The 24,376-nt window shown below is 42.5% G+C and overlaps 1 protein-coding gene across 4 annotated transcripts in view; it reads left to right on the plus strand.

Annotated features, from left to right (window-relative positions):
- Nucleotides 1-24,376, plus strand: part of LOC116849536 — a 97,711-nt gene that overhangs the window by 1,617 nt on the left and 71,718 nt on the right. For all 4 annotated transcript variants that reach the window (XM_032826765.1, XM_032826769.1, XM_032826766.1 and 1 more), the window contains exon 2: nt 106-208. In XM_032826765.1, the coding sequence (XP_032682656.1) occupies nt 157-208 (52 nt within the window). In that variant the 5' untranslated portion in view covers nt 106-156. The remainder of the gene's footprint in view (nt 1-105; nt 209-24,376) is intronic.

Raw genomic sequence — 24,376 nt, forward strand, 5'->3', positions numbered from 1 at the left:
GAGAGAGAGAGAGAGAGAGAGAGAGAGAGAGAAAGAGAGTGAGTGTGTGTGAGCACAAAACGGACAAATTTAATAATAATATCAACCCCTATTCTGTCTGTCCAGAACCAGGACGAATCGTGAACCTACATCGGCGGCCACGAGCGACCAGGGAAGATGATAATCGTGAGCGGCGTGTTGCTGATCCTGGTGGTCGCGTCCAGAGTGGGTGAGTGTGTCACCTGTTTGCGTATAATTTAAAGGGTGCAACTGGGCGATTTACATGCTTCGCGAAGCGCATTTTCTCTGCACCAAGTTAATAATTTCATACAGCTAGAATTCCTCGAAGCGTTTAATGAATCCCACCCCTAATCAATTTGCTACGTTACGCGAGCGATTGATTGAATTTAACGACACTTTCTCGTGTGTATAAAACTGTCGCTTAATCGTACGGCCGCCGCCGAGTCAGCCGAGTAGATTTACTCCTTCGTACATAATAACGCGCTTTCGTGTCTCTCGTTCTGCCGCCTCCGTCAACCGCGGTTGGCATTTCATTAGCGGCGCGTGTGTACGCCGAGTTTCAATAAAGTCTTAACATTTACCAGGCCAAAACTCTCTCCGGTTTTTCTATAATCGCATTTGATTTATTGATTTGATATTTGGATATATATATATGACACGCTCTGACGCAATATAATTTATCCTTTATTAATGGGATAATAATCCTTTCGGGATTACAAGAAGTCAAAAAGAAAACAAAGTGCAAGTATAAGACAGCAAAATTACAGTAAGGAAAACAGCAAAAAAAGAAGAGAACGATCAAAGCAATCATCAAAAATTAAAAAAATTTAGACTCAACATTTTGTTAAGCATTTATGTCAAGCTGTCAAATTCGAGCGACACAAGCTTCCAAAAGACATCTGAAAGACGCGTAAAAGACGTCTAAATAAAATAGGACGTCTTTTTTTGAGAGAGCATCTTGAAGAACATCTTTAGAAGTTTGTGCTGTCCGAGAAGTGACAGATTAAGTGAATAAGTACCAGTCATAATGAGCGCGCACAATCAGACACGATGCGAACGATTAATGACTTTGCTTGGTAAATGTTACGACTTTATCGCAGCTTAAGCCTTGCCTCTTGCAGTGTATCGTTTTCGCGAACGCTCCAAAGAAGTTGAATCACTACCGACGTAATCCTCGCACGCGTGCAGTTTTACGCACATCTTGGCGCTAATTTATCCTCAGCAAATTATTCGCGCGCGCGCGCGCGCACGAAATTATCGAATTCTCCAGCATCACCTGTCTGGCATCGGCCAGCCAGTCGTTTTCTTGAAATCACGCTCGAAGGTCGAGCCGCGTAGAATCGCAAGCGTAGAAAGTACACGCGCATTCACACCGAGAGCTCTTCTCCTCGTTTTTATTTATCGGTCATTCACGGCGCTTTCGATGAGCGAGGTGGTGCTGTCGATATACGCCACGGCGATTTCCGACGGGAGCCCGCAGACTCAATGTTTTTTTCCCAGGAAATTCCTGGACATTTCCGATCGTGATTCAGCCGAAATATTCGCATCTAACTCTTAATCCGCATTAATAGTCGTTACTTAAGACTTCTTTCAAATGAAATACTAAGATCTGAGGTCACAGTTGAATGAGAGTTTTTCAGTTGAATCGCGATTGCAGATATCACATCCCATACAGCACAAAAGTTTGAAAAAGTTTCAGAGAGATTTTAGAAAGATTTGAGAAAGGTTCAATATTTCTGAAATCTTTCTGAAAGCTTTTTGAAACTTCTGTGCTATATAGAATATATCATATAATTCAACTAAAAAACGTGGATCTAATTCTGAGTGAAAATCTGAAATTTCTGGAATAAGGAAATCTATTCGGTTTCCCTTATTTTTTTCTTTTTTCCGGCACAATCGATACACTTCAAACTCACGTTTGTATTGATAATCGTGACTTGAAACATGTCCCACGTGAGATACTCAGATATGAATTTAGGTTTGTATTAATAGTCGTTATTTGAAGTTTGTCTTACATGAGATACTCAGATTTTCACTCAGAATTAAAGTTTTTTAGTTGAATTATATAATATATCCTGTACAGAAGTTTCAAAAAGTTTTCAGAAACATTAAACTTTTTTGAGATCTTTCTAAAATCTTTCTGAAATTTTTTTCAAACTTTTGTGCTACATAGGATGTGACATCTGCAATCGCGATTCAACTAAAAAACTCTCATTCAACTCTGATCTAAAATCTTAGGAAGTTCTAAGTAATGACTATTAATACGGATTAAGATATGAATATTTTGGCTGAATCGCAATTGGAATTGTAATGTTACGTGTATTGTGTGATTCTATGAAAAAGTGTAACGACTAAGTTTTAAGTAACGACTATTAATACGGGTCTTAACCAATATTAATAGTCGTTACCTAAAACTTCTTTCAAATGAAATATTAAGATCTGAGATCAGAGTTGAATGAGAGTTTTTCAGTTCTGTTCTCCTTAGAATATAACTCTAAGAGTTTTCTTCATAGAATCACACAATACACGTAACATTACATTTCCAATCGCGATTCAATCGAAATATTCGCATTTAACTCTAAATTTAAATCTAATTTTACCCAATGCAAGTTTCAAGCAACGACTATTAATACCTAAATTTCCTGAATCTGAACAATCGATAATCTGAAAATCCCACTGGGAACAAGTTTCAAGCAACAACTGCTAATACGGGCCACAGTCTCGAGTGCGAAAGCGCGTGTATCTCCGCGCGACGTCCGACGAGATTTGCTCATTAAACGCGCACGAGGACGCATGTCATTTGGTAACCATTTGCATGGCAACTCGCTCGATTCGATTCATTTGACGTTTTCATCGTCGGGTGAGCACGAGTCATCGATCTCCGTGGACTCCCGCGACTCATTTTCAGCTCTTAATTGCGATCCTAGACGATTACGTGCGCGCACGTAACGGCGCGATAACAACGGCTAATTGTAAATCGGCCTCGCGGGACGCGCAGGGTTAATTACTTTCGCTCTCGCGGCTCTCGGACAATCCGTCTGTTGTTGTGGGCTTTTTCGAAAACGTCAGCACGGCGGGAAAGGCGGGTCTCCGCCGTCATCGTCGGTGAGCCTCGCGCACGCCACGTTTCGCTGGCTTTCCAGCTGGAATCGTATGCTCGCTCACTCGCTCGCTAGCTCACGTTAGCCGCGAAAATGTCAGTTTACGTAATGTCCGCGCCGTTGGATAACTGGCGCACATATATACACACACACACACACACATCATACACACACGGCTAAACCGAGCTAAAGAGTTAGGTCGCGACTCCCCGGGCCGCACCCCGAGCTCACCGTTCTGATTTGCTCTCTTTCTCTCGCGTCAAAAGTCCTCCCGCGCTTTTCGTCACCGTACGCCTCTGTCAACGCAATTGACAGGTGCGTTCTGCATGAGCGAAGCATGCACACCAACAATGCGTTATCCTGCACGCCGTCGTGCGCTTGATCCTTTCACCCGAGTCGGTCGCTTTAATAAACTAACAGACATCGTGCGCCCGCTGCACGTTACTCGAGACAAATTCAATGAGGTTCGATGAAATGATAAATCTCCGCGCGCTCTTCGAGGAAGCCGAGAACGCGGCGCGTGTCTGGGAACCTGTGGACTTCATTTCAACGGGACATACATTGTATAATTAGTGTGTTAATCGTGCGAAAGGAGCGGGAGGGGACCAAAACACGCGCGCGCGCGGGAGCCATGAATGCGCCGGCGAATTTTATTCGGGGAGAATTTCTCTAATAAATCTGTCACACGTACACACACACACACACACACCGGTGCGGCTCTGTTACTCTGTATCTCGTCGTGACGAGGTTGGTTCATTTAAATTAACTTGGAATTTGGGAGGAGTTCTCTATGCGAATAATTTTAATTTGTATCTATAATGAGCACACGAGAAATTTAGTCAGTCAGAGGAGATCGCGTACATATCTGGGGGGATGTAAGACTCTGAAATACATTTGGTAAAGGATATTGCGTGAAAATTAGAACGCGCGTTGTCCAGGCACGTGCGATTAAACAAATCCCGTGGTCGCTGTTATGCGGTTGTTTGGATGATAACGAGTCGAGATGTCTATTCGAGCGAGGAATCTAAGCGGTTAAACACGTGCATAATACACGGTTAATAGCGAGAAATCTCTTGGCAAACGCAATTCGACGGTGATTTAACATTTCCAAACGGTGGAGGTCTACCGCGGCCGATCCTGCGCGTTTTCGTTCTCGTCTTCTTCTTCGTCTATTTGGGAAAGAGAAGAAAGACTTTTGCAATCCGACAGCACGGTAGGTCGGTTTTGCATGCGAAACGACCGATTTGCGAAATCCCAACGCGCGGTGGCGGTGAAGTCGTCGGGAGTTCGCAAACATTCTGTTCAAAGGATTCGCGAATCGCGTAGAACAGCTGTAAGTGCCAACGCCTAGACATTGATAACACTGGTTCCTCACTCGAGTTCTTGCTGTGTCTTGGTTTTTAAATACGAATATTTCAACGTAGAAGATATTCCATATTGGAAGTTTAAATATTCATACTTAAGGGGACTGAAAATCGCGCTTATTTTTTTCACAATTTTTTATGACAAACTGAATGAATATGCGAAAGTGTTATTTTGACGACATATAAAGAGAAGAAAAATATAATTTTGTTGATCAAATACTCAATATAAGTGTATGGTACATGCAGTTAAAATATACTTCGTTTTTCTTTTCAAAGTCGTCATTTTGCAGTAACATCTTGACTCTCGGTGGTTCGAACTGAATCTTAGGTAGAAAATTTCCGTAAGCTTGTCGTTATTGTGTGAACCACTATAATAGAAATTGAGTAAAAATTAACAAAATTGCAAATATCTTAATGGAATATTATTAAATTTTCAGTTCTTTTATAGTAAAAAAATTAATATTTCAAAATTAAATATTTTCACGTTTGTCAGTGGTTCACACGATAACGACAAGCTTACGGAAATTTTCTACCTAAAATTCAGCTTAATTGAACTACCGAGATATTGCAAAATAACGACCTTGAAAAGAAAAACGAAATATATTTTAACTGCATGTACCATATACTTATATTGAGTATTTGATCACCAAAATTATATTTTTCTTCTCTTTATATGTTGTATAAATATACGTCAAAATAACATTTTCGCATATTCATTCAGTTTATTATAAAAAATTGTGAAAGAACAAGTACGATTTTCAGACAATCTGATCCTCCAGTTCTCTTAAGGACTAAAACAATAAGAATGTTCAGAGTTAAAGTACCAATATCTAAATAGTGGTACTTTCATTTTCAATCACGAAAGAAAAAGATTCGTTCATTGCATGGAAGAGGAAGTTTGGTGGAATTGACAAAATGTCTAGCGAGATATAAACGAAATTACGAATTCTGGTTGATGTTACCAGAATTCAAGTTGATTACTTGTCAACCAGACTGTTCTATGACCCTCGTAAACCTGAACAGAATTCTGCTTCGTCCATATTTCACCAGACATTTGGTTAGTCCAGCCAATTTCTTCTTGTGTGCGTGGCGGGAAAATTTGCCAGCCGAATCCTGAAAAATCGCGAAACCCGACGCGCGGACTTTCCTCGTCGCCCAAGTCGCCGAAAGTGGCGGGGTTTGCGAAATCCGAAAGTGACCATAACTGGCTGGTCGTGATCCGCGGCGAGGGCCTCGATCGCGTACATCGCCGGATGATCGCGGCTCGTTTAATCGCGAGGCGAGCTCGCTCGTTTACTCGGCGCCAGATTCGAACAAAGGAGAATGTTAACGGTACTGTGACGCGCGCGCTATATTTCGGTAACAACGCGCGCTGGATGGATGGGCTTGGCTTGGTGGAAACGATCCCTTTTGCGAAATCCGCCGGAGGTGCTCGCTTGCACCATGTGCGGCATTCAGCATTCAGCAGCCCGCCGGTCGGGGACGCAATCAGAAATCTGTTCCCATCGGTTAACGAGGGAGACAGGGGAGTAGGAGGCGCGACGGTGCCGGGGAAGGCCTGTTTCTGTGTTCCTCGCGGAATGTATATATTCATCGCGTTACAGCTGTGGTGGCCGCGAACGTGCGGGCGCGCGAGAGCACGCGTGCTCGGAGATATTAAATAATAAGAAAGGAGAAATTCCGACCGCGAACGAACCGTATCCGCGAATGCGCACTCGTTCCCCGACCTGGCGCCACCGTCTTTACTTCGCCGTGCGTTCACGCGGCTGCTCCACTCGAAGGCAGTGCCGTTGTGATTGCGGTCGATTTGCAATTCGGCGGTATCTTTTTTCTATGTTCCCAGCTTTCAGTTTCTACTATCGCCATGTCTCTCTTCTCCCTCCTTTCTATCCTACTCGCCTCTCTTAACTCTATTTCTATTTTCATATTTCCCTTAATCAAAGTTTTTACTTTCTCTCCCAATCTTATAGGAGAGGAGAGAAGTCCTTTATATAAAATATATAAAATGTAAATATCTTTAGAATCTCTCCCTCTCTCCTAAAGTAGAGGGGATTTCTGATTAATAATGTATTACGATCTTTGGTTGCGATGAGATAAATTTTCCACCTACACTGTTAAATCCGTAGTGTCAAATTATACTCAATTTGAGTTATTTTTAACCATTCCTATAAGTCGCCACTGCTCCTATTAAATATGTCGTTAATTTAACTAATGTAATGGAGTTAAATAATTTAACTTAAGAAATGTATTAAATTTGACTAAAATTTAGTTTATTTTTTATTATGTGCATGTTAATGTAACCTTTGTTTTAGTAAAAAATGACTTAATATTGTGTTTTAAATGGATTGACTAGATGTGGTTGTTTTTTTAAATACATGTTTTGTGTTAAAATAGTAAATTTTGACACACATGATAGTTAAAAATAACTAAATATTATTTAACTCAAGAAATTGGTTTAAATTTGACCCTCCAATATTTAACAGTGTAAGATCTCTTCAGCTAAAAGGCAATCGGAAAGGCCGCATTTTCGTTGAAGTGACATCAGTCTTGTTGGCTATTTAATAATCACTCACCAGAAGACTGACGAATTGCGGTGTATCCCGGCACAGAGCTTGAATTCGCGGACAATCGTGCAAAGTGCTCTCTCGCGATTACGATCGTCTCAGTAATTTACGACATGAGATATGCGATGTTACGTGCACCAGTCGCCCGTATTAGACGTGCGCAACGTTACACAGAATTAGAGACACGGATCTGGTTCGACGTGGAGCCGCGTAGGCGGACAGTCGCGCGATCCCGTCGCCTATCGGATAATTTACTGTTCAGAATGCAGTTTACGCTTCATAATTTAAAGCCGTATCGCGTATTCGCGTCAGGGGCTTCGACGAGCGAGCAGATTACTGCGTACGCGTTCGCTCCTTTAAGTGCTCGCAGCTACCTTCTCTAAGAAAAATCCCGAGTTACGACGTCACTCGCCGTCGGAACGGCGCGCGTCCTGTCGAGGCGCACGAGGCGTATCCTCGAATTTATTAGCCGACTACGATTTCGTCATAAAAGAAAGAGAAAGGAAAAAGTCAAAGAAATCAGAAATTTGCATCTTTTGGCAATGTGTGTCTTTGAATTTATTAGCCGACTAAGGCCCGTATTAATAGTCGTTACTTGAAACTCGTCTCACATGAGATACTCAGATTTTTACACAGAATCAGGTTCAAGTTTTTCAGTTGAATTATGTTAAGTGTGACATTTATATCTGTAGACGTGAATCACTCTGAAAAACTCTCATCTAACTCTAAATTAAAATCTGAGTATCTCACTTGAGACGAGTTTTCAAGTAATGACTATTAATACGGGTCTAAGACTCATAAGAGAAAGGGAGAAAGAGAAGAGAAAAGTCAAGGAAAGAGGGAATTTTCGTATTTTCGTAATACCGTACTTTCAAAAGCGATAGGTCAGAAATCGTCGCTTGCCCAGCTTGCGCTTCGAAATCGCGAGTTATCTTCAACGGGTTATCCGCGCGCGGAATACCGTATCCTGAAGCCTCTTCGGGTAACGTATTCTTCCTCGGGATGGAAGTACGATCGCGTCGCGCAATAAAATCGATACACCTCCGAGGTATCGCGGCCGCCGCAGGTTTTGTATTGCCGGTCGAAGCTCTTCTCTCGGAGAGTAGGTGTACACGCGATATTCAGAGTTGTGCGCGCGCGCGCGCTTGGAAATCCTGGCCGCTTCCCTCTCGGCTATTATCCTTTCTCCAGGATACCGCGAGATCACCCCTGCGCCCGCGCTTCTGGTGTACCGCCACTTCGCAATTATCAGGAGAATTTACTAGCGGCGTGTGTATCTTGCATTACGGCCGGCCCTCGACCGTATTATCCGTCGACGTGAAAAAAGTCGCTACATTCCCAACTATGCTCGCCCTGAAGTGGAGAGTAGTGAGCCATGAGAAAAGGAGTGTGTGTGTGTGTGTGTGTGTGTGTGTGAGAGAGAGAGAGAGGAGAGAAAAGCGCGATCTTTTTCTTACTTTGAAATTTAAATATAAGTTCCTCGAATGTGCATACGTAGAAAAGAAAAGGAAAAAGAATTAGCATTGTTTGCGAAAATTACAGTTGGATTATATAATTCAAGTGTTATTTTCGTAAAATTCAGGGAGACATTTCTGGAAAGTATTCGAAAATTATATAATTCAGTGTCAGGAATAATATATCGCATATGTTAGAAAACATAAAAATAAATTAAACAATAACATTACACACGAGGCATTAAATTCTGAGTAATTAACTATACTTGCCCTGAAGTGGAGAGTTGTGAAACACGAGAAAAGGAGTTTGTGTGAAAGAAAGAGAGAGAGAGAAGAGAAAAGCGCAATCTTTTTCTTACTTTGAAATTTAAATATAAGTTCCTCGAATGTGCATACGTAGAAAAGAAAAGGAAAAAGAATTAGCATTGTTTGCGAAAATTACAGTTGGATTATATAATTCAAGTGTTATTTTCGTAAAATTCAGGGAGATATTTCCGGAAAGCATTCGAAAATTATATAATTCAATGTCAGGAATAATATATCGCATAAACATATGTTAGAAAACATAAAAATGAATTAAACAATAACATTACACACGAGGCATTAAATTCTGAGTAATTAACTATACTTGCCCTGAAGTGGAGAGTTGTGAAAAGGAGTTTGTGTGAAAGAGAGAGAGAGAGGAGAGAAAAGCGCAATCTTTTTCTTACTTTGAAATTTAAATATAAGTTCCTCGAATGTGCATACGTAGAAAAGAAAAGGAAAAAGAATTAGCATTGTTTGCGAAAATTACAGTTGGATTATATAATCCAAGTGTTATTTTTGTAAAATTCAGGGAGACATTTCCGGAAAGCATTCGAAAATTATATAATTCAATGTCAGAAATAATATATCGCATAAACATATGTTAGAAAACATAAAAATGAATTAAACAATAACATTACACACGAGGCATTAAATTCTGCATTAAATTCCGAGTAATTACACGGTGAGGATTTTTCCGGAATATATTAACATTCGTGAGTCGGAACATATCACGTCAGTCTGTTCCGGCTGAGATATTTCCAGTATTGGAGATATCTCCAAGAAGTTATGGGAAGTTTCAAACCGTCTCTTTAAGAAAGATATTCGAATAGACTATTGATAAAAAAATAGCGGTGTCAATTTGGATATGAAAATATATTCCAGTCAGGAGCGAGACACAATTATCTTTACCATCAGCACGGTGTCCTATTCAACTTGCGAAAATTATTTTCGCGTGTACAATATGCAAGAAATTCGCGGATATAATTCATGCAGATTGTGCAAATTAGATCCGGGACAGAGACAGAGAAAACAAAGACTCTCGATTTTGCTCTCTCTGCGTTCTCCTGCGATTCTGCCCCGGATCCGCTCTTGCACGACTTCGCGCGCATTGAATACGCGTCCCGGTCCCATTATCCTGCGCTCAGGATTCCATCAGCGCGCCCACGCATCCGCGTCGTATCGCGTCGCAATTACGCGAGAAAATTCACTGCAAGAGCGTTCTCTCCCGCGACGATCGCGTAATGTTCGGGAGACATCACGGGAAACACGACGACGTCGTGCGCGACGCAGCTTATCGAATACGAGCGCGTGAATCGCGCGTCGGGATATTTTTTCTCTGCCCGTTATCGACACCTTCTGCCCCGGACGTTCGTAAAATAGCCTTAGCGAATTACGCGAGTAATATGCTGCGCCCCTCTCTCGCCCCTCCTGCCTCCCTCGCCAATTTACGGGCGTTGTTTCTTCGCTCACGTGGCGATTCGCTCGACCTTGCCGCGCTCTTCGCATGCTACGTGCTGCTCACGAGCGTGTACGTGGGTGGGTCTCGCGGATCTGCGAGTGAAAATTAACCCCACGAATGAAAATGTCGATCCTGAAAGGTTGTATACGGTAGATTGCGACACGCGGTTTGGACACAATGAAATTGGCGGCTCACAAAACTGTCCAAATTTACTTTGTACGTCAATATAGTTTAACTTTTACTTTCTAACATAAAACAATATATACATGGAGAAAATATTGTAGAAAAAAAATTACAATTTTAATACCTCCGGAATAGACTGGCACTATGATGAGAATTATAATAAGAAATAGCAAAAATTACCATAAGTGACCATGAATATAATAAAAATCCTAAATGAATATCATAAATATAGTAAATATATAAAAATAGTAAATAGTAAATAGTAAAAAATATAGTAAAAATTATCTCATATTTATAATCTTATTAGTAATAATAAATATAGTTAAAATTATTTCATGTTTATGATCATTTTTACTATGTTTATATATATATATATATATATATATATATATATATATATATATATATATACTTCAGATATTTCTCTCTCTCTCTTTCTCTCATTGTGTGAATGTAATATACCAGAAAATGCAACTGCGAATTAACGAGGCACAAGAGAGTGTAGGGAAGTCAAGGAGGAAAAGCTCAGCGAATTTATTACGAAACGCGTAAACAAGATATAATATACACGGGACAATGTCTCGCACAATTGCACTTATACGCCCATAGAGATAATTTCTCCCAGCGGAAGGATTATCCGCGCTTCCGCGTTCTCTCACGAAGCATCGCCGATAAAAAGAGTCACCTATTCGCCGACGAGAAGAACTCGCCATTCTTCCGTCGCACATCGACGTAAAGGAAGCGGGGGAGGAAGGGAGAGTTCACATTAAATCAGCAATCAAGCAAGGAGACAAGCGAAGAGAGAGAAAGAGAGGATGAGTCGATGATGCAACAACAACGACTCGATGATCGAGTCGAGACGGAGGATGCGTCGTGGAATTAAGCTATAGATCTCTCCTTCTCTCTCTCTCTCTCTCTCTCTCTCTCTCTCTCTCTCTTCCACTCGCTCTTTTTCTCTCGTCTTTAACTTGTTCTTTTCTCTTTCTGTCTCTCTTCTTTTTTTCTTGACCGCCGTGAAAACGGATATAACGCGCGGAGAAGCGAGGACCTCCGCGGCGTCGGCGCGTTTCATCCAATCCTTTATCCGTTTATGTCGCTGAAAGCACTCCCCCGGCTATTATTATCCTTCCACAGGGGGGATTCCATTGGTAAGCGTGCGCGCGCGTTGCAATTACCGGGAGAATTTACCGCGGGCTGCGCGTACATCATGTTACACGGGCATCTCTCTTCTATTACGTTCCCGGTCCGTATTCCTTTTAAATAAATAAGAAACAAAAATATACGAGCGGTATACCCGCACTTATAGTCTCAGTGGGGAAGAAAGATCGCAGTACTTTTCTCTTCAATGAGTTTCGCAACGCACCCATTAAGAGAGAATTTGTTTTTTAGGGGATAAATTTTCTTGTCTGGATATCTGTTTTGGAATTCATTGAAATAAAAGTATTGCAGTTGATTCTACTGTTCTACTGTTGATTTCACAATTTAATGTATGATATTGTATAATATTGTTATTATATATCTTATCTCGCATAATTATTTACTGAGAAAACACTTAAAAATTTTTTGTGGAATAAAAGTTTATTTCACAGAAACAAACTTTATTTTTCACAAATAAATTTTCTAATATTCTTTTCTCAGTGTATTGTATCCGCACTCGGAGAAAAAGACATGATGGTGACAACTGCAGTTTTATATGTAAAATTATAATAACTGCCCGTGAGCATTCAGGTTTTAGTTGCAATAACTACAAAATAGTTTATTAAACTATATGCATTAATCCCGCATGCAAAACTTGTATAGTTGTCACTTGCACAGTTGCCATCACCATGTCCTTTCCTCCGAGTGCAGACACGACGAGAGCTATTAGAAAGATTCGCAAGGTGGCGCTTAATAAATGTCAAGGCCTCAACGAAGCTTAATGTACACGGACACGTCGTCGCGAAACGCGAATTCCGCGAGGTCGCAAAAGTCGAGGCGGTCGAAAAAGCACGTACTCGACCCCTGAAAACGTGTTTGGAGAGGGAGGGAGGGCATTGCGGACACTCGCAGTCGCTGGATTTTCACGAGCTTGTCCCGCGCGACTTGATATTTTCTCCTTCGCATACCGCGAATATTTCCCGTCGGCGGCAAAGGGGAGGGAAGCGGTGGGCCGGTGGCGGTGGCGGCCGGTCTCCGGCCAAGGATAATGGACGGGCGAGCGAGCGCAGGAACCGATATCGGTGCGTCGGCTACGGTAAATTCTCCGGGTAATTGGCAGCGCGTCGGGGCGCGAGGAGTTATCCTGCGGCGATGGATAACGCGATGGAGCCGCGCAGCCAACGTTAATGGACGACGTATGTGAAACGCACGCACGCACGCACGTACGCACGGTAAATCCACCACGGGGGTAATTGCGGAGGAACACCCCGTGCGCTGGCCGGCCGACCCGCGACCCCATGGAAAATATCGCGAAAGCGAGATCGGCCGCGAGATCCGCGATATTAGTCGGGCCGTAGATACGCAAAAAAATTACTTACAAGGAACACTAGGCAACTTAAAAATTCTAAAACTTTGTGTGCAAGTTCATCCGTAACACAAAACTATTTTTTGTTCGTGCGGAATTACAGTTTTAGGCGGTGAAACATCCTTTTGGAAAAAATCGGTTTTTTTTTCTTTTGAAGCGAATATCGTCGAAATTATATAAGATAGAAAAAAATTTTCCAAAGTGAAAATTGAATGATTTCAAGAGTATTTTAAAACTATAATAAAAAAATTTTTTTTAATTGTTTATTGTATACCCTCGACCCCGATCTCTATTTAAAAAATTTTTTTATTATAGTTCTAAAGTACTCTTGAAATCATTTAATTTTCACTTTGGAAAATTTTTTCTATCTCTTATAGTTTCGAAGATATTTACTTCAAAAGAAAAAAACCGATTTTTTTCAAATGAGTGTTTCACTCCCTAAAATTGTAATTCCGCACGAACAAAAAATAGTTTTGTGTTACGGATAAACTATTCTACTTGCACACAAAGTTTCAAAATTTTTTGAATTTTTGAGTTGCTTAGTGTTCCTTGTTTGTAATATCAGCTAAACCGCCGTAGCTGATTCAAACTTAGTCAAAAGGCTAATCGTTTAGCTGTCACTACTAAGAATTGGCTATGACAGCTAAAATGCATTCGCTATGAAATACAAATATATTAGGTAACATTAAAAATGCACATTATATCAAGTAGCTAAGAAAATGGCAATTATTCCTAAATTTCTTATCGTACACATACATATATTAAAGAAGTTTATCGCACAGCTACAATCATTTGCTACAGTCATTTTGGCAGTCATTTGTTTCTAGCAGCTAATATTTCTCGCTGTAGCGCCTAAGTTTAAATAGCGAATAAATTTAGTTTCGGTAGTATCGACATTAGCTGTCCCTATTTCACTGAAACATCTTATCTGCCACGGTTATTTTTAGCTCGAGAAGCTACATAGTTTTTTTTGCGTAAACGCACGAAGTAAGAGAACGCACTGAGAGAAAAAAATGGTTGTACGTACACAGAGTGTCGTGGTAAACGTAGAATGGAGGTTAAGGTGAACATACTCTCCTAAAGTGAATCAGTGAAACATCATTGAAAGCAGTAAATATACACTGATTTACAGCTATAAGTACAGCAGTGAAACTGCTCAGTGCTATATTTATATCAGTGATATAAATTACTATTCACTGATTCACTTTAAGAGAGTAAGAGTTCCATACCGTTTTGCGATATTCACAATAAATCTCGAGATTTTAATTGAAGAAAATTGCCGGATGATCATGCACGATATGGTGAGTTCTAGTTGCGACGTATGCTGACGTGTGCTTGTACACGCGAATAAGTCAAACTGAACAAAAAAGTCTTTTATCATTTTGCAAATAATTACGTTGATTTTTAGTTATGTAAAATTTTCCACGAAAACGCGCGCCAAGTACGAAACAACGGTATTTCTTAATCATACGTTGATGTATTATTGCCGAGTTAACGAATAATTTTCTCTAATTGCGAGAGATATACGCGAAAAATAAAGTTGAACCTCTGTGTTTCTCGGTGTGGCGCTCTTTCGTATTCGATATAATGATTTTGACGAGTAGTTTATGCTCCTCTCTGTCTCTCTCTCTCTCTCTCTCTCTCTCTCTCTCTCTCTCTCTCTCTCTCTCTATTTCCTTTTCTATGTACGCTTGTGATTTTATTAAGACAACGAATGATAGCTCGGCGATAACATATTAGCGCCCATTACGGGCACGCAGCGGATACGTAGATAATCAATCGCGCGCCGCGGGCAACGCGGCGCGCAAAATGCGAAAGTACGCGGCCGCGCGTTCCGTAGGCGATATACTTCTCTGCCCACGTCGTAAACTATTCGGAACGATCATTACTCGCTCTCGGGAACAGCTAATTGTTACCGAATGTGGTAATAACGCGAGTTGCGCGGTCGTTATCTTTAAGAGTTCACAATGGCCGATTCGCGGGAACGGCCTCGCGGCTGTTAAGTTCTTTACACGGACGAGACGATAATTCCCTCCTTCCTTACACCGTGCGCTAAAGAGTAAAACTGATTTTTGGCGTGTCGTTGTTCACAATTTATGAACGACGGATAACAATTCGGAATACCAAGAGTACGAAATCGCTCGCGAACGATTCGGAGACGACGGATCGGGAGGAAAAGTGAATCGAGTGGGAGACTGGCCGGACGATCGTGGAGACAAAAATTGCTTCAAATCTCGGTTAAAACGAAAATCATTTCGCGCGACGGAGGAGAGGCAGATTGACTCGAGATAAGGCGCGTTGAGAAAAGTACAGGCAATTGCTCGCGCAGTGGAAATTTTACCTGCTACTTTCGACTGCAGTTACGCAACCTTCGCGGATTCTAGAGAATCGCGATAGGTTTAACTGTTATGGGAGTTGAGTTCCCACTTTGCACTTCAAACAAGTAGCAAATGGGTAATTTCCTAATTAGAGGTTCCGAAATAGGAGCCTCGGGAGAGAGAGTAGGTTCAAACTCAGATAGAATCTGGCGACTTTAAATAGAGAGAGAGATGAATTAGAGATCATCAAGATAATTAAATTTTATACATTAAAAAATTTAGTATAAAGAAATAGGTGAAACAATTTTTGAGTGAGGGAAACCAAAGCAGAAAAATTTCATGAATAAGTAGCAGAAAGAAGTAACTAAGAAAGAAAGAGAAAGGCTAATAAGTATGAAATTAGGAAAAAATTAAGAAGTGTGAAATTTTAGAGGAAGAAACTAAGAAGTATGAAATTAGAATAAAAAACTAACAAGTATGAGATTGAGAGAAAAATTAATAAGTACAAAGTCGGAAAGAATTAAAAGGAAGTATCGATGGGAGAAGAGCTCGGGTTCGTTGTGGGACTCCTTTTCCCTCTTACTCTCTCTTTTGCGGACAATACAAAGTATTACTCTTCGCGTGCCGTTATTTCGTAAGAAACTCCGATTACACGCTCCCTCAGCGAGCACATTCTAGCGTTCTACACCTGGAAGGACACCTCTGCCTATTCTTATGCGGATTCCCCGTCCATGCACGCGCGCGAATCGCTCAACGGCGATTAATTACGTAATCGTATGTTTCGCGTCGCGGCTCTTACCGGTTATCAAATGTCAAACGACGAGTACTCTTTGCCATTATCGCGGCGTCCCGCGTCTCGCTCGTTTCGCGGCTTCGTCTGGTGCCTCAATCAGGCCTTCTTTCGGCCTAGAATCGCACGCAGACGGGCAACACGTGCGCCTGTCGATTTGACGTTTCGCGTGCTCGCGGATTCGCAGATTCTGTCGCATGGTGAAATCGAGATCTTCTCCGCTTCCTGGACGTAATAGCGATGTTTACGAGGCGTAATCTCGGTCGCGTACTTAACGTATGAGACGCACGACACAAATTATCGTCCCGACAGAAATTATTCGCGATTATGCCGTGATGAAAGACCCCAGAGGCTCTCCCCGAGCGTTTTACTCCCCAAATACGGACTTTCGTCGTCCAATTTGTTCGCTCCGGTCTCTGATAGATTTTTAAAGCAAACATATCGATTTTGGTATACTTGACGTTTATATTTTATGTTAAATTTGAAATGTCAAATTAGGACTTTATGACGTGGAGTATTAAATTTAATATCTTGAACGCGTAGGACGTTGTCTTCAGCATACTGACAAAGAAAAATATTTGAAAATTTATTTGTAGGATATAAAATCTGTTTCTGCAAAATGAAGTTTATTTTTTTCTGTCAATAGATTTTATATCTTATGAATTTTCAAGTTCCTTTTTTCTCAGTATAGAAAGGAAAAATTGCAAATTTCATCGTATCTTTCATGGTGCGAATTATTCTCGTTGAATTATTCATATTAAAAGGTATTATATCATTTAAGAAATTTAGAATAATTCGATAAAATGAGTCTAAAAGATTTCTGAAAACCCCGAGAGAATTCCGTTACCAATTGGCGAAAGGATCACGCAAAATGCCATAAATCACAAGAGCTGTCAGCACGGGAGTTTTGAGAAGCACTGTTTCTCAAAAATGCCCGAAGCGGGCATTTTACGCTCGGAATTTTTTCTGCTCGATGAGATGAGCTCAAATCTCTTTCTCTCTCTCTCTCTCTGTCTTTCTTTTTGTCTCTTTCTCTGTCTCACTTTATCTCGCCTTCTTACGTCTGCGAAACGGCCGGCACGCCTTAAGAGGCGCTTGTTACAAATTAATTGGAGACGCATAGATCACGCCGCGAACACGCGCGAGGCCATGTTTGTTCGACGTGCAAGCACACGCCACCCACCTTTTCATTTATCATAAATTAGGTGGACGAGAGAGAGGGATGGACGCGCGTGTATGAGCGCGTTAGGGCTCTCTCTCTCTCTCTCTTTCTCCTCCCTCACCCTCCTTTCTCGCTCTCTCGTTAAAACCCGAGGCCCTGTTTACTGCCGGAGGTGGGTTTATTGCCCTCGACGGACGTACAGGCTCGTGTCGTAGGTCAGGGATCCTTTTGCGGCAGGACCGCCGCCCACGTTCTCAGCCCCAAGACCCGAGACGCGGCATGTAATGATTTAATATCTAACAATCGCGTTCCTGCGTTCCCGTCGTTAAACGCCAAGACGGACTTGCGCCGCCAGCGAGCGAGCGGAGTCCTCGATCTCGTTCGGAAATGTCGACAAGACACATCGCAACGGGCCGTTTATAATTCAAAAAGTACACGGGGGGGAAGGAGATGAAAGTACAAGGGTCGACGCGAGATAAACGGGCTGTTCACACGTTCTCGCATTTCGATATTAAAACGATAAATTGTTATTGCATTAATTCCAGTTAATAAATTTAACAAAATATGTCTCTCTCGACACAGATTTTTATCACAGCATGAAAATGATATTATCCTTGGAACAATAAGAGTTTATTGTCGAAATATAACGACAAAGAAAATTGGCATGTGTTCCTGGCAAATTACAATTTATCGCGTCGTGTTCATCGAGGCGTTTCGCGCGCTGCCCAACTAGAAACGCCACGTGAATCGGTAATGGATCGAGTTGATTTCTTTTTTTTCTTCTTCTTCCTTCGATCATTTCCCGCGATATTTGTTCCTGCCAATTAACATCGATACTATAAATAAAGCCACGAACGCGACGTCGGCTGGCTGCAACTGCGTTCTCCACTGCCCTCGAAACCGCGGTGCATCGAGAAACCAGGTTTCACACTCTCCTTCGACGACTTCTTCACCTCCTTTGCATACTCGCGCCGGCCGAGACGAAATTATGATGTATGCTGCGCGTTTTCTACGCTCGTCGGAACCGCGCGTTAAAGCTGTGAGAATGTATGAGGGCTTCGCGGAGAGTGCGTGAAACAGAGAATGAGAGAGAGAGAGAGAGAGTGTGTGTGTGTGTGTGTGTGTGTGTGTGTGTGAAAAGGGGAGAGAAACTTATCGTACATTGAAAACAGCACTTTAGCACGGACAGAAATGTACAGCGGCGATATATCAAGACGCGTTCAATTTCGAACGCGAAGAAACGGTGCTCTTTGTACATTCCAGAGGGGGATCAGAGAGAAAATGAATGAATCATGCTTCGATTTCTTCATAAAACTCCGCCGAAAACCCAGCGAGACTGTGCTCGCTTGACGATGACGATGACACGCTGCATTATTTATGAGAGATTATGTCACATACACATATACACGGATATAAATAATAACCGTGCCCAAAGTAATTGCGCCGCTTGGCTATAACTTCTCTTTCCTTTCTTTTATCTTCAAAGGCTACAGCGAACACACACGCGCGATTTGCATGCGCGCCGTAATTAGAAACGGAGCTTCGCATCCTCCACCGTGCCTCATCGATCGGACTAACTTCGTAACCTCGGCCCATTGCGTCATTCCCATTTCCACACCGCGGTGAGATTAATTATACATCTCACGGTACGCTTATCGTTTGAAAGTGATATACGCCAGTCCAGTTTTGGAGAATTGCTTTCCGCGGATCTTGCCTCCATTTCGAAACCGCGCTCAAAGTCGTGTCTCGAAAGCAGTCTGTGTCTCTATCGCGTTTTGCAAACTAGCATCTGATATTGTGCGAAATTTTTAGAAATCAATAAATTACAGATAGACGAAAAATAAACAGAGAACAACGCTAAAGTATAATCCTATCTTTAGCGGAATTCTCTTCTCATTAAATAAATATTCATTAATTTTCAGATATTTTTAATCTTAGTGTATGCTGAATCTTCAAGAGGATTCCCTTAAAAATAAAAGGGAAATATTCTGAGCACAAAAATGATAAAGTTAGAGAAATTTCGTGTTTCATCTACAGTACAAGTTTTGTTCTTAATAGAAGTTCCCTCTTTCTGACTCCTTGAATCAAAAGAGAGAAAAGAAGTCGGAATAATATTCAATAAATTTCCGACTAATAGCTCATTGGAAGAGGAACTTACTCTTTCAGTAAGAGTTTTCGCTTAGAATATGAGTTTACAAGAAATAACAGTTAGAACACATTTATGTTAGAATATCTATTCTGTTAGAGGAAATGATAGCAAAATATCTTTCTGGTCTTAGAAAAATCCTTTTGAGGCCACATATGAGAGAATTTCCGCTGAGAATAAGATCATATTTTTTTGGATGGAAGTAATAAAGAGAAAAAGAAATAAAATAATAAATAGCGATGATAAAAAGAAATAAAAGGTAGGACGAAATAATAAAAACGCGATCGAGTCGCAGTCAGTCGATCGATAAACGCACATCGCAGTCGTGTTAGCGAAGTATAAACAAAACGTGTGTGCCCTCGAAATCAGCGGTGTAGCCGAGAAACGGAGTTTCACCTTTTCCGTAGGCTGCATCGCCGCGAGGCCGAGTCCGAGTCTCTATATCGAGAGTGCGCGGGACTCGGCGAAATCCGCGACTTACGCCACTTTCGCACGTGCTCGTGCGAACGGAGAATACGATTACGAGCGCGTCGCCTTGGTCAGCCGTTTTATTTGCCATGAATTTACAGTTGCGGGTGGGAAACGTCCAATTCGCTTCTCGATACCTCGTGCTTTTCACACGAGTTCGAAGACGCAACAGTCCGGAGGAAAACGTGAGGGGAAATGATAGCAAAATATCCATAACTGTGAAATCGCTTTGCAGCCGCGATAATCGTGATATATGGGGAGAATTTTATAGTAAAAAAGTTTTTGTAGTCGAGGGATAAATAGACGTTTTACAAATTTCTAGTCGGGATATCCCGACTCTCCAGAGTACTTCTTCTTTATCCTCGCTCTTGATCTTAATTCTCTAAGTCTGATTTATACGAGGATATTGAGCTTCTGCGTTGCTTCGCGAATAAGTACGAGCAAAAAAGTTCAGTTTGTGCAACCAAATAGAAACCAACTGAAAATTAGATGATCAGAAGCGATATCTCTGTTATGAAAACTAATATTTCTGTTGTCGCAACCGAAAATATTTGTCTGAACATTCAATGATATTAGAACTCGGTTGGGGCAACTGAGAACAATTGACTATACAGAAGCCTCATGAAGGGATTTTTCTGTTCCTACAGCCGAGTTTTCGTCTGATCTCTGAGCAACCGAAAATTCGCAGTTGATGCAAATTTGCACCAATAGAATTGTTTTTTCCGTGTAATAGACGGTAATAGATTTCCCTACTCGGCTCGCGCGAGTTGAAATTTTGGCCCTATATTAAACCTTAAATTTTACAACGCAACAGGAGCTAAGTTAGCAAAATAGATTTAATTTTAATGATACAATTTACTCCTACTTTGATGATGTCTGAAATTTCTTTTTTCACTTTCTTTAGCATCAAAATACGTGTTGAATGGAATAGTGAGGCTGAAAGTAAGATGAAAATTTTGACTCGGGGGAACTTTGGAATGAAAATTCAAATACAGATAGAATTGAACGATTTCAACTCCCCACGTGCAGTGATATTTTTTGTGACATATACTGACCCAACATTGCACGCGGAAGGTTCGACTCTCAAGCTGCAAAGAATTCGAGAGGAATTCGTTCGACCATTCGAGATATTGAAAATATAAATATCAAACGTTGGATCTCAGATACTGAAAGGTCGAGGTGTCTAAAGATAGGCGGACAATTCCGCGTCGGGAATAATACCGGTCGAGCGTGAAACCACCCTGAGGAATGCAGATTTCCTCGCGCCACGCAGCGTCCTCTATCCCCAGGCGCCGTTGTAAATTTCGGAAATGTTATGAGTCACGAGGAAAAAGAAGTCGCGATACGAGCGTCCTGGCGCCTGTCGCTTCTCTTGTTGCATTCCTGCGTATCTGCAGGGATGCGTCACTTTGTGACGCGCGGGACGTGGTAGGAGAGCCGGTTTCGTAAAATTCCGCGGACATTTGGCACGTGTCGTCGTCATTGTCGCGGAGAATCGCGAAAAAAGAACCGGGAAGATAGAGAACAGACAGAGATTTCTCACTCTCGATTAAAGGCCGACTAGTGGCCGGCACTTTCGCGCCGATTAGCAGCTAACGATTGCGCGAAGTCGACAAGAGTGGCGGGAACGTGACGACTCGCTCGCTCACTCACTCACTCACTCGTTCGTCGAGGTTCCCGCGCGACGTATTCGCAATCTCACGAGCGCAATAATAATAAGAACGTAGGTGGTTCGATCCGGCTATAACGATCGCGCGGCGACGGCGCTGACGAAACTAGACGTCCAAGACTGACCCTCAAGCGAAGGTTATACATCGCCCGGCAGTTGGCGTGAAATGAGAAAGACAAGGCGGACGAAGCTGATACACGTGGCACGACGTTATCCGTGCGCTCTCTAACGACAATTCGGCCGGTACACTTCTCCTGGGCGGGTTAATTGCTTCTTGCGTAACGTTGTGAGTCGAGGTCGCGAAGAGAGAAAGAAAGAGAGAGAGAGAGAGAGAGAGAAAGAGAGAGAGAGTGAAGTAGAATAATTGATGAAAAGGAGCGCGAATAGGCAGGCCTGATCAAATCTAGGTTGCGAATCGCAAAACGCCAGCAGTCACCACCTAGAATCGGGTGGTACTGTCGACGGCCGCACCGGAAGCGAGGTCGATCGAAGCCTGGTTTCGTTTCGTCGACGAAGGTCAAACACCAAGCCTGATCTGACGTTGCTGTCGGCACTCGACGGCTGATAGATTGTCGCGATGACCTCGTTAACCCTCCATCAACTATTTCGGGACTATCTCGAGCAGTGCCGTTGAGTTTCACTGCTCTCGATTCCGCGTCTTCTCGCTTCTAATCCGATTCTTGATTCTGGAAACTTGTCTCTCTAAGAGATCGTCGTGAATTCTCACACCCACGCGACTGTATGTGCGCGTGTATCTGCGTCGACGCAGAGGATGGGACTCACTCGAAAAAATAAAAATTCCGATCTTTCGATGTGAATAGACGAAGAGAGAGATTTGCACGCGAAGGTCTCTCCTCGAGAGTAAGTCTAGAGCCCCTTTCATTTCAGGAATGTTTATGAAGGAGGCGAAGGTGTCGCGCGAGACGTCGACCTTGCTGTGAAACGTGCCGTTTTCCTTTTCTTTTTTATTCATCGAAAACAGCGAGCAAACGTAATTGGGGTTCTGCACCGCGCTTTGTATCTCGCGTCTCGAGGGAGGCGGCGATTTTTTCTCGGGATTTTCAATTCTTTGACATAGCCTGAGACTTTTGAGTAGTACTTGGCGCTTCAGAGAAAAAAAATATTTTCTCCGAAAATATTTATTATTTGGTACATTGAAATACCATTTTTTTCATCTAAATTCTTTTATAAATTATTTATTTCTCTCTCCTTTCCTCTTTTTTTAATTTCTCTAATCGTAATCGTTGATCACTAACTGTGTTACCGTCTCGAGCGAGGAGACGTACAAGAAAAGGTGCGAAACTAAGCGACAGACATCGCAGGGAAGAATCGGCGAGGGGTTAAATCGCGCCCCGTCGAATCGGCTCTCACGCGCGACACACACTCGCCCATTTCTCACACGTTCCTGCAGAATCACGACGCAAGCCACGAGGCGTTGTTCTTCCACTACGTCCATGGGCCCGGGATCGCGATCTTATCGCGATCGACGATAGGTTTCGCGCGACGTAGGGAAAAAAATCGGCGGGATCTCGCGCGTTCGCATTCGAAAGACGCCGGCTTGGCAAAGGAGTGAGCGAGCGAGCGAGCGATTGCGCTGCTCCTTTCTCGAACAGCTCGCGCGCGAATCGGTAACGCGAAACCTTGATCGTTCCGTGGGACCGATCGCGCGCACTCCCACGGAAAGTCTACCGTAACGGTATACAGTGTGTTAAGAAACGCGTTCTCTGTGTGTGCATTTGCTGCCCGCGTAACCGCCGTAAGTAAGCTTGTTTTTCATGCTCGCGATACAGCATCTGTTTCTTTACTGTCCGGGCGACCTCGTTTCCGCGAAACGAAAGGAAAAGCGGTTTTCTTGCGCCTTTCGTGATAACGACCGCAGCGAAAGAGATCCCATCGCGACGAAAAGCCGCCGGGAAGGACACGTCCTTTGCGATCGTGCGAGACTTTTATGCGAACGTGGATTCGCGACAAGTTCAATCTTAGTCGTCGGAGTCTCGACTGGAGTTCTCTCCGGTCAGAATTGGGACGAAGCATGATGATTTCGGATTGGTCTGCGGCCTGCATGTCATCTTTAGAAATTACGTGAATGGAAGTGAGAGAGAAACTCTGAGTCCCATTCTACAATAGATGACTTAAGCCCTAAGCCTTAAGAAATTGATCAATCATAAGCGATTATTCTCCTCACAATTGATTAATCAATTTCTTAAGGCTTAGGGTTTAAATCACTTATTGTAGAATGGGATCAAAGCATAAAGCTTAGGGCTTAAAACATCTATAATAGAACGGAGTAGAAATGAAAAAAAGTTCTAAGACTGAAATAGTGAGACTTTGCACTCTGCTTCTCTCTCACTCACTCACTCACTTCTTCTCTACAAATGGCGAACGATGTTCTAACTCTGACTTTTGAGGAACTCTAGTTACGATTACTGCGATTAATGACAGGAAAATCTGAGATAGCGTTAAGTTGAACGCGATTCACGTTACCGGATCTCTATCTTTCTCTCTCTTTATTTCTCTCTCTCTCTCTCTCTTTCTCTCTCTTGAAGTTTAAGAGGATACGCTCGCGAAGCTATAAATTCATCGGCCAAGTCGTAAGGAATTTGCGTTGCCCCTCTGGCCCTTGGCCCCTCGCTCTCGTGTTCTGCGAACAGCGAACAACGGGGAACATGAGACGCGGGGGAAGTCAGCCGGATGTGAAGAGCACCGCGAGTCCTCGGCTCCCCGAGATGACCCGACCTTATCCCCTCGGAGGGATGTTAAATCAGTCGGTGAGAACGTACAACCGCAGTCATTAATGCCGTCCGGTTCGGGGCGTTTGCACCCGACGGCGCGCTGATTGCGAGAGAGAGAGAGAGAGAGAGAGAGAGAGAGAGAGAGAGAGAGAGAGAG

This window comes from Odontomachus brunneus, unplaced genomic scaffold (genome assembly GCF_010583005.1).
Source record: "Odontomachus brunneus isolate Ranch 3 - 2012 unplaced genomic scaffold, Obru_v1 Obru_scaffold_118, whole genome shotgun sequence".
Lineage (NCBI taxonomy): Eukaryota > Metazoa > Arthropoda > Insecta > Hymenoptera > Formicidae > Odontomachus > Odontomachus brunneus.